Below are 11228 nucleotides of genomic sequence, written 5' to 3'. Positions count from 1 at the left end.
TTGAAAGTCCATCCTTCTCCCAGCCCCTGGCCCCAAGGTGTTCCTGAGAGTCAACAGGGATGTCTTTCCTGGCTTCTCCTGGTATCTGCTAACTATCCCTTCAGCACAAGACTTCCTGCATTGGTTCTTATTGCCTACGAGAGTATCTTCATGACCACAGTAGGCAAGACACCCTAATGCCAAAGCCAGGAGCACCGTTTTTCGAAGTTCCCATAGCTACTGACTGTGGAGGTGTCAGAGCAGTGCTGGGCTCCTTTCCAATAGGGGGACTGCTTCTCCTCTGTCTTTGCAGCAAGCTGTTACCTGGGCCTGCAGTAGAGCTGCTCCCATCCACAGCCATGCACAGGGCCTCAGGAAAACTGCTCCTTCAGCGTCTGCCCCGAATCCTCTCTCTGTCCAGTCCAAGTAGCTGAGGTACAGATATCTTTGTGTGCCTTCCATTGTCCTCTTCGTCATTTCAGTACACCAAAAAATAAACAAGCACTTCTTCCACATCTACTAGACGACTGAGATCCCCCATATATCAATTCAGACAAATAAGCAATGACAGGCCTCAGGTTCAAACGGTAAAACTCTATATCCTCATCTGGACTCAGCTGTGGCATTCTGCTACACATTTTAAGACAAATGGAAGCTTGTTTATTCATTAGTATAATGTAGTATTACACTTCGTTCATAATTGTACACCATAAACCTCTTTCTACCTAACTGTTCCAATCTAAGTTCACTTTGTTATGGTTGTAAGGTTAATAACTGGGCAACATGGATTCTGGTTCTAATTCTTCCTGAAACCATCTGAGTGATAGTAAAGTGTACAATTAACTGACTCGGGCCTGTTCCCCCATCCACAAAATAAAGTATTCAGTCCACACAGTTTCTAAAATCCCTCCTAAGCCTAAGAGTGCATGAGGTTTTGTGCTAATAAAACAGAATATTCTTTGCAGTGGCTTTCAGTGATGTTGGTAGTGGATATGGTGTTCTCTGTCCTAACAGTTTAGTATTACATTAGAATGTCAATTACTGCCTTAGTTCTAGACATGGTTTCTTATATTTTCATATATAACTGAGGTGTACCTGCAAGGTGCGCTGTATTCTATTTATTAAAAAATATTATTTTCCCAATAAAGTGCAGATTATGTTGAATTTAGAGGGTGGACATAAAATGCATCATAAGAAAAAAATCAACATGAAGTGCCTCTCTGAAAATACTATCCCAGCCTTGCATTGAACAGGATATATCATCCTGGATTCTCATGGCCGCGAATGCCAAAGTACTACATGATACAGGCATGTGCAATTTGGCAAGCAAAATTATTGATGCTTGTGCAAAGAAAGGCTCTCTCATATTAATAGTCGTAATATTTTACTTTGGAGTTTTATTTAAACAACCTCAGTAGTTTGGAGGACAGCTTGAGAAAGCCTTAAGAGTTTGAGACTGAGTTTGATGATACTTTCTCGTATGTTCGTGTACAGATAACACTGTTCACAGTACTTTCCTACAAGACAAAAGAAATATGAGGTATTTCAGTATAGTTAGGGAAATTAACATTTAGAAAAGTGCAAACTAAGTACTATCCACACATACATTCCTTAAAAATATTGAAAGAGAGGCCGGGCGCGGTGGCTCACACCTGTAATCCCAGCACTTTGGGAGGCCAAGGTGGGCACATCACCTGAGGTCAGGAGTTCAAGACCAGCCTGGCCAACACGGTGAAACCCCGTCTCTACTAAAAATACAAAAATTAGCCGGGGATGATGGCATGCGCCCATAGTCCCAGCTACTCAGAAGGCTGAGGCAGGAGAATCACTTGAACCTGGGAGGTGGATGTTGCAGTGAGCCAAGATCACACCACTGCACTCCAGCCTGGATGACAGAGTAAGACTCTGTCTCAAAAAAAAAAAAAAAAATATATATATATATATAGATAGATAGATAGATAGATAGATAGATAGATAGATCTATATAGACTATAGATAGGACCTGTTAGCTGGTTTTGCCATGTTCTATATAACCTATGTATGGTGAATCACATATATGTGGTATATTTCGGGTATATATAATGTTTATATATGTATAAAGCAAGGCATACAATTTGGAATTTAAGTTTTTATTTAAATACTTTAAATGCCAACATTGATGCATTTTGCTATTTTACATACTCTACACTTTCTAAATGATAATACTAGCTTACATTGATGTAGTATTTTATGGTTTTCAGGGCACTAATATACACATGATGATACCTAATTCTCTCAGAAAACCTTTGGCAAAGACACTTTCTACATCTTGAAGGCAAGGAATCTGAATCTTGAAGAGATTAAATGAATTGTCCAAAGTCACGTAAGTACTGAATGGCAGGGGTGGAAATCCACATCCTTTGATTCTGAGTGTAGTGTTCTTCCTAATGAACTATAAAAGCTTTCTGTTTATTGGCTAATGTCATTATAAACAGCAATAAAATCAATCATCCTTAGTCTTCCCCTTGTGAATTTATAAGGAATAAAATGTACTCTTCATTGTAGAAAGAAAAAAATATCACTGTATTAAGAAACAAGGTTAGATTTTTGTAACCTACATACTAATCTTGCATATTCCCTTAGAACTATTTTATATTATGTAGAAAGTTACCTTTTTACTCATTTTGGTATAGGTGGGGGTTTGAGAGAAGGAAAATCATGAACACACATTCTTCTACTCTGGAGAAGTGGGGAAGGTGACCTGGGAAACCATCTGAAAGGGAGCAGGATGGATTCTATAAAATATAGAGTGTTCAATGAAAACAACCTGATGCTCCTCCCAGTACCATCACATTTTTCTAGCTGCATATCCTTAGGTAAGTCAATGTCTGAATTTCAGTTTCCTCACTGTTAAATGGGATAATGAGCTTTACCTTGCAGGATTATTGTGGAAATTGGGAAATAATATTAATATATGAAAACATAGGGACATGATAGTGACATGTATTAACTCATTCATACACCAAAAAAACACCACTTCAGCTTCTTATCCCTGGTCTAGAATTCCTTTTCAAGTTTTGGCTTGGTGTTGAGATGGAAAAACAGTGAGAAGTTAATCCTGGAGTGGAGTAGAGGATTGGCAACAACCCTCAACCCCTGCTAAAATCTTCATTGCACAAATACATGCTTGCTTTGTTTTACCTGTGAGTCAAAGGATTAGGCTGCATATTATTTTCATTCTCTTTAGTTTTTTAGTTCCTCAATCCACACACATTTTATATAATGCTTACGATTATACATTTATCTCATAATTTTTTTCTCATTCTTTTAAACTATGAGAACAAGGAAAATGACATTTATTTTCATTGTTTGAGAACAAGTTGTGATTTTATATTAGTCATTGCAGAAGGTGGGAAGAAAGCGAGGATGGGCTAACTCACCACCACCATTTTCCCATCCACCAGCTTTCTCGTTATGGTGGTTTCTTTGCCATCCCAGTCCTGAACTTGAATCAGGGACTCCTTATCTAAGGTTACTTTACTCTGAAAAACAGAAAAAACTAAATTCAGATCAGCTTGTCATATTTCAACATTAAAATTTTATCAGGCAGCAAATTCTTTTTAGCTGTTGTAATACTCTCAGGTAGTTTTAGAATGGTGTTGACAACTATTTATTTTAAGACTTTGTCAGCAGTAAAATTGTTGGCTAATTCTGCTGAAGAAAAAAGATTTTACAAGAGTAAAACTGTAATATTATCTTGAAGAATAAGTAAAATGTTCTTTCTTTTTCTTTTTTTTTGAGACAGAGTTTCGCTCTTGTCACCCAGGCTGGAGTGCAATGGTGCGATCTTGGCTCACTGCAACCTCCGACTCCCTGGTTCAAGCAATTCTCCTGCCTCAGCCTCCCAAATAGCTGGGATTACAGGCACATACCACCACGCCCAGCTAATTTTTGTATTTTTAGTAAAGATGGGGTTTCACCATGTTGGCCAGGATGGTCTTGAATCTCCTGACCTTGTGATCTGCCCACATTGGCCTCCCAAAGCACTGGGATTACAGGCATGAGCCACCACACCCGGCCATGAAATGTTCTTTTTATCTTTGACTGTGTAAGCAGAGTATTATCTTTTTGCATAATGAATTACAAATACATTTTAACTTTCAAAATAAGTGTGAAACTCCAGCCTGGACAGCACAGTGAGACCCCCATCTCCATAAAAAATAAAAAATTAGCCAGGTGTTGTGGCACATGCCTATAGTCCCAGCTACTTGGGAAGTTGAGGTGGGAGAATCACCTGAGCCTGGGTGGTTGAGGCTACAATGAGCCAAGATTGTACCACCGCACTCCAGCCTGGGCAACAGAGACCCTGTCTCAATAAATAATAATAATAATACATGTGAAACTAATTCAAACTCCCATTATATGAGCTTACTTAAAAGAAAGAAGGACTCTTTCCTCTTCTTATCCCAATAATATTTTCCAGTTTTTTTTGTTGTTGTTGTTGTTTTTGGAGATAGGGTATCACTGTGTCATCCAGGCTGGAATGCAGTGGTGCAATCATGGCTCACTATAGCTTCAACCTCCTGTGCTCCAGCAATCTTCCCACCTTAGCCTCCTGAGTAGCTGGAACTATAGGCATGCACCACCACAGTGGCTAATCTTTGTGTTTTTTGTAGAGGCGGGATCCTGCTATGTTGTTCAGGCTGTTCGTAGACTCCTGGCATCAAGCAATCCTCCTGTTTTGGCCTCCCAAAGTACTGGGATTACAGGCATGAGCTACCACACCCAACCTAGCTTTTTTATTCTAGTAGATTTTTAAGAATTTAGCATAGAAATCCATATTAAGCATTTAAGTCAAAAATTTTCTTCCATTTTATATGGTACAAGAATTTAAACTCTCATATTCATTTAGTAACTGTCTATTACAGTGGCATGATAGTTCCTTTTATCAGGATATTACCCTCCATATAGTTTAACAATCCTCTATTGAGTTCATTCATTCAAATAATAAATATTTGTTGAACAACTGTCATGACCAAGCACGGGGTTCTGTGAAACAGACAGGAAATCCTGTTTTGGATGAGCTCTGACATTCTGGTGTAGGGAAAAAGACTGTAAACAATATGTATAGAAGTAAATTACATATTATAAATAAATAATATATTCCTGAGATATGTGCCCTTGAGATATGAATGAAAACTCTGTGTGGCACTTTCAGGGTGAGACAATAAAAAGCCCATGTCTCTTTATCCTGGTGTTGGAGAAGACCAGGATGTCCACAGGTGGTAGTTGAACCTCTTTTGGCATGGATCCCTGAGACATTAGGGGGAGCAGATTTCCTGTTTACTGCACTACACACACACAAACTTCCCCAATGCCACCCGACACTACGTATGTACTATAAGTTAGAAATAAATCCCCATTGTGTTAACTCACTCCAGGCTTGTGGTTCATTGTTACGGTGGCATAACCTTACCTCTGCCAGCTAATACGAGGTTTATTCACTGTAATTCTATGTGTGGAAAACTGCTACAAAATGGACATGGAAAACTTTTGTTTCTGAGAGGACTAAACAGTAATCCAGGGAAATGATTCTCAAAATGTGGTCTGCTAAGCGTCTGCATCAGATTCATTAAAAATGCAATTTTCAGGGCCTCTGGCAGTGAGCAGGAGGCATTTTTCACAAGCATCCCAGAAGATTTGTATCTTCACATGTGACATCCTTGGACCTATGTTTTAGACAAAAGTTTATCTTAAGGACTTTAGATATGTTTGCTAGAATTGCTTACTTACCGAGGATGATATCTGACTAATATTCTTTTGAAATGTGTCTGAAAGACTGTCGTAGGCCTCACCTTTGTTTTGTGGCCACCTGACGTGATTTCCTCAAACTCTTCTCCCGGCTTAAAGGAGATCTCATTATTTTTAAAGATGCTTTTGGTTTTTATTGTGATGACATCTCCATCTGTACTGATGGTCACAGTGGGTTTTGCCAAACGGCCCAGTTTCCTGCTGGCTCTTCCTATACCTGGAAACCAGATAAAAGGAGTATTATCTTTTTGCATAAAGAATTACAAATACATTACATTACAATACAATACTTAAATCTGTTGTTGACTCCAAAAACTCAACATTATCTGTATAATTCTTTGCTAACTAGGAGGTTTGTGAATTGAACAGATTTAATGGTGCATGACTTCACATATCCCAAGCCAGCAGCTCCACCATTACATGTTAAAATAGACTATCTTTGCAGAAAAAAAATCTGTCTCTAGTTGTTGTTTAGTGAGTATTCTTTTTCACTAGTCCAGTAGCTATTAATCTTACCGATTTTTGAACCCCTTTGAAAATCTGATTAAAGCTATCAACCATCTCCCTATTTTAAAATTATATCCACTCACATACAAACAAAATACTTTGGTATGGATTTTGCCAGATATTTAGCTCTTCACTTGTATTCTTACATGTATATATATATGGGTTTGTTTCCTCAATGATGTATGTTTTTATTGTAGTAAAATATTTATAACATATATTTACCATTTGAAGTTACAATTCAGTGGTATTGAGAACATCACAATGTTGTGCAAGCATCACCATTATTTATAGGATTTTTAAAAATATGTTATATCTACTGTTTTTCAACTTGCTTTTTCCCCTTATCTTGTCTTGAAAGTTTTCCCCTTATCTATGTCTTGAAAATTTTCCATGTCACTCCATATAGATATATACTTTTTCATAGTACATAATATTCCACAGTGTGTGTAGACCAAAATTTATTTTATCTGTCTCCCTGTTGATGAACAATTCATTTGTTTCCATTTTGGTTATTACAAATAATTATGCAGTGAACATCCTTGTATACACAGCTCTGTGCAGCACATGTAGGAGTATTCTCAGTAGAAATAGCATTACATATACTGCAATACCTAAGTTAAAATTCTAAGGGAAGATATATTGGGAAAATACTATAATGTAGTTCATGGAATTCATATCATAAAACACAATCACAGGATGTGACAGATTGGATAATGGTTCCTAAAGATATTCACGTCTTGATCTCTGGAACCTGTGAATGTTACCTTTACATGTTAGGAGACTGTACAGATGTGGTTAATTTAAGGATCTTGAGATGGGGAGAGTATCCTGGATTATCAGAGCAGATCTCAAACATAATCATAAATTTCCTTTTAAGAGGGAGGAAGAGGGATACTATACTACAGAAGAAGAGAGAGCAGTGTGAAAATGGGAGCAAAATTTGGAGCATTGCTGGCACACACTAAGGAAAGCCAGTAGCCAGCAGAGGCTGAAAAACAAAATCTACTCTGAACTTTATTCTGAAGATCCCCTAAAGCTTAGAGCAAACATTTACAAAATAATCATTTTAAAAAATAGTTGTTTTTTTGTTTTAAAACATTTATTAAAATCACTTGCTGTTTAGTTAGTTTATGTAAATTAATGGTAACTTATATGAGAGATTATTGTCAAATCCAACATAGTTTTGCACAGAACTATATCCTGGTACTGAATCAATATTTATTTTTTCCTATGTGAAAAATTAGGGAGTCCAAGATTAATATTATTTTATACAGAGCAAGTTCTGTGCTATCAAAATGCCCATTTTTACTGGATATGATATGCAAGTAAACATAGCTCACCCAGCTCCTTCATGTATTCTTCGAAATTTTCACAAGAAATGGACTTCCATGTTCCTTGGAGCTGGTCAATCATTCTGTCTGAGATAAGTTGATCTCAGAGAACAGTAGTTTCATGTGTATGCTGGTTTTCCCTGAAGTAGTATGGGAACTTGTTTTTAATACAATTCTGGGTAGAGAATGAGCTGAGAAAAGTCAGGAAATAAAATAAGGAACTCTAATCCTTGCAATGTTCCTTGAGTATCATCTAAAGCAGAAAAGCTTTCTTAAATTTAAATACATCAGGATGAAAATGGAAACACAGTAGAGTGTTTAGCAGAACTAGATATACCTTTTCCAACACCAATTTAGCATCAAAACTAAATGTTACTTTCCTTCCCTAGGACCTGCCAGGCACAAAGCAATGTGTAAGGGCTGGGCCTGGACAGCTGTGTTTATGCCATGGAACTTTTGTGCCCAGGTCTCTCTCTCTCTCTGTCCAAAGATGATTCAGAAAAAGCCAATTTATTGGCTGTTTGAAGATCATTCTCATTCTTGATAGTTTCAACTAAACACCAGACAGACTTCATAGATGGTACTTGACATTTGAAGTAAAAAGTTAAGTTTAGTAAGGGCTAGAACAACCATTTTAAGTCATGTGCACAATGAAAAAGAGAATGGGACAGAGAAAAAAAGAAAGGAAAGAGATCATGTTACACACACATGCACACACACACACACACACACACACACAACCCTGTTACTGACACTTTTCCAGGTGCCAACTCAACTTCCCAACGGTTTAGAGAGCCATCATTGCCATGAGAACACCAAATATCTTTTAAGTCCTCTTTAATTTAGGCTAGTTTCTGTTCCTTTCAACCCTGACTGTAACATCTCAGTGTCCACTAATAACTGTAAGTCAGAACAGGGGTCAAGGAATATAACAGCAAATCCATCAGCTAGAGAAGAGGGGACTCCAAATGCTAAGTAAAGGACAAACATGCCCTTATACATTCCACCAGCCCCTGAGGACATCATTGTTAATTCTAGGCAGAGCTTGATGTCCATAGGTTGACACAAAGTTATTAAGAAATACTGAAGTTATAAAATTATTTTAAGACAAGAATGGGGACATGACATTTTATAATTCCCATTAAAATGTTAAATTTCCAAATTCTAATATCCAGGCCAATAGTCTTACTGATAATTATTCAACTAACATTTATAAAGCAATTAGCATTATATGCCTAATATGAGGCAAAAATTTTGCATACACTATTGATTAAATGTTCCAGATATGGTTGGTAAAGATACTATAGTTTGGCCAGGTGCAGTGGTTCTTGCCTGTAATCCCAGCACTTTGAAAGGCCCAGGCGGGCAGATCACGAGGTCAGGAGTTCAAGATCAGCCAGGCCAATATGGTGAAACCCTGTCTCTACTAAAAATACCAAAATTATCCAGGCGTGGTGCAACGCACCTGTAGTCCCAGCTACTTGGGAGGCTAAGGCAGAAGAATCACTTGAACCTGGGAAGCAGAGGTTGCAGTGAGCCAAGATCGTGCCACTGCACTCCACTGCACTCCAGTCTGGGCAACAGAGCAAGACTCTGTCAAAAAAGCAAAACAAAACAAAACAAAAAGCCTTAGTTCATTGGTTGGTTTTCCTGAGTAATTTGTACGACTGTGCTCATCAACTTAATAGGCATGAGGCTGAAGCCAGGAAATGACCCAACATTGAGGGTAATCTGGGCACTGAAGGCACTACAATTCCCAGGATTTTTCAAGAAAATGTCGAATGTGCTGCCACATATGTCGGATGCACATGGATCCCCTCCCACAAGGAAAATCACGATTGAAGATCACCTCCTTGAAGATGTCGTATTGGGAGCGGTGTTTTTCCCTGTTGCTGAAAGGTTAGACTTGCACAGGCGTCAGTACTGAGGTGTGAGACGGAGCCCATGTATGGCTTCTATCTCTGCACTGTGGCTGCTCCGTTCATGTGCCAATCACATCAGCTCAGAGACTGCCTAATGTCAACTGGCCTAGTCATTTTGTCTACTCTGTTGTTCAGTGCCTCTTCTGTGATTGATGCTTTCTAGTGTTCATGAATACGAGAGCCAAAAATCTTCACATATTTTGCCCACTCCTATAGGTTCACACACATTCCTCTCCACCAAACATTCTTGTCTGCAGTTTTTCAGTCCTTCTCCTTCCAGGTCCCTGACCAGCCTTTCAGACGATTCGCTTCCACCCATGAGTATATATATGTTCCCATTCCAAGCCACTGTGTCCTCCACATGAAATAGGGAACAGGTGCATGACTCTGAGCTTTGTCCATTGATATGATTTTCCTTACCAGTTCCTCAAGTCCCCCCCACACCCCAAGTGTCATGAAACCACTGCCCATTTTTAACTTGCCTCCACACCCTGTGCTGACTGGTACATTAAACATGCTCAGGTTTTTTCTCCTCCTTTAGCTGGTCACATGGGACCCACATACTGTCTGGGGCATGATCTGAAGGAGGGGTGCTGGTGCTGCAGTGGTGGGTGACATGGGGATCTGCACTACCTGCTCATGCAGTTACCTTAGGACTTCTGGTCTTGTTTAGGCTTGACTCCAGATGCACAATCTGATCTCATGATGGACTTCTGCTGGACATACCTGACTTGATGACTCTGCGGGTCTGACGGAACCCGGCTCATAATGGACAGTTCCAGATACATTGTTACTTGATATCCTATAGTCAAGAATTCTGTCTCTATGGGGCCCCAGTAACACATTAGGCACTCTGTTTTAATAGGTGTATAAGTCTCTGTTACAGATGGCATGATCTTTCTTCACAACCCCAGACATTGGTGCTATGATGCTCACCCACACACATACATACACTCTCTCTCTCTCTCTCTCACATACACACACACCATACACATTATATTGCATATTTTCCTCTCACTAGCACCTCCAGCACCGTGGAGTTTACCAATCACATGACCCAAGCATCAGGGCAGCTCATATCACAGCCCTTCCTTCCTGCAGACACTTTCCCGCTCTGGGCTCCACTCAAAGCAGGGAGCCTTTCATGCCATCCAGTATATGGGCTGCAGCACATGCCTAAATGTGCAATATGTTGCCACCATAAGCCAAAGAGTCCCACAGGAATTTTGATAGAACAGGCAAAATGTAGCAATTTGTCTTTTGGAAAAGATTTCCTTAAATGTCCCTGGTCAAGCTGGACCCCTAAAAACTTTACTAGAAGTTGCCTCAATCATTACCAACTTTAACTCTCATATTCTGTGTTGAATGTGTCTTACCAAGGCTTCCAGTATACTAGCCACTTCTTGTTCATCCTGCCTGATAACATGATATTGTGCCAAGTGTCCAGACAGCCTAGATCTCATCTGATTATATTATGATAAAGAGTAGGAGTTAACATAGCCACAGGACTATGTTACAGGTGGCTCATGCCTGTCATCCCAGTACTTTGAGAGCCCGAGGTGGGAGGATCACCTGGGGTCAGGAGTTTGAGACCATCCTAGCCAACACGGCAAAACCCTGTCTCTACTAAAAATTACAAAAATTAGCTGGGTGTGGTGGTGGGCACCTGTAATCCAAGCTTCTCGGGAGGCTGAGGCAG

At 39.3% G+C, this 11228-nt stretch overlaps 1 protein-coding gene across 5 annotated transcripts; it reads right to left on the bottom strand.

The window, feature by feature from the left end:
• Window positions 1-1346: 1346 nt before the first annotated feature.
• Window positions 1347-10322, bottom strand: FABP12 (fatty acid binding protein 12). Of its 5 annotated transcripts, none has more exons than XR_010134957.1 (6): window positions 10163-10249; window positions 7617-7798; window positions 5814-5986; window positions 3399-3500; window positions 2630-2731; window positions 1347-1496 (listed from the first exon to the last, which is right to left on the bottom strand). XR_010134957.1 is itself a non-coding variant. In XM_055349429.1 (6 exons), the coding sequence occupies exons 2-5, from the start codon at window positions 7687-7689 to the stop codon at window positions 2634-2636; spliced, it is 468 nt and encodes a 155-aa protein (XP_055205404.1). In that variant the 5' UTR covers window positions 7690-7798; window positions 10179-10322; the 3' UTR covers window positions 1347-1496; window positions 2630-2633. The 5 variants fall into 5 exon arrangements, 3 of the variants coding, with proteins under 3 accessions (XP_055205404.1, XP_055205405.1, XP_063565267.1); XR_010134958.1 differs by lacking the exon at window positions 2630-2731 and adding an exon at window positions 3160-3290 and having other exon boundaries at window positions 10163-10247; XM_055349429.1 differs by having other exon boundaries at window positions 2630-2753; window positions 10179-10322.
• Window positions 10323-11228: the final 906 nt, after the last annotated feature.

Source organism: Gorilla gorilla, chromosome 7 (assembly GCF_029281585.2).
Source record: "Gorilla gorilla gorilla isolate KB3781 chromosome 7, NHGRI_mGorGor1-v2.1_pri, whole genome shotgun sequence".
NCBI lineage: Eukaryota > Metazoa > Chordata > Mammalia > Primates > Hominidae > Gorilla > Gorilla gorilla.
The sequence above is the reverse complement of the archived record's forward strand: the minus strand, read 5'-3'. Positions and strand labels throughout refer to the sequence as shown.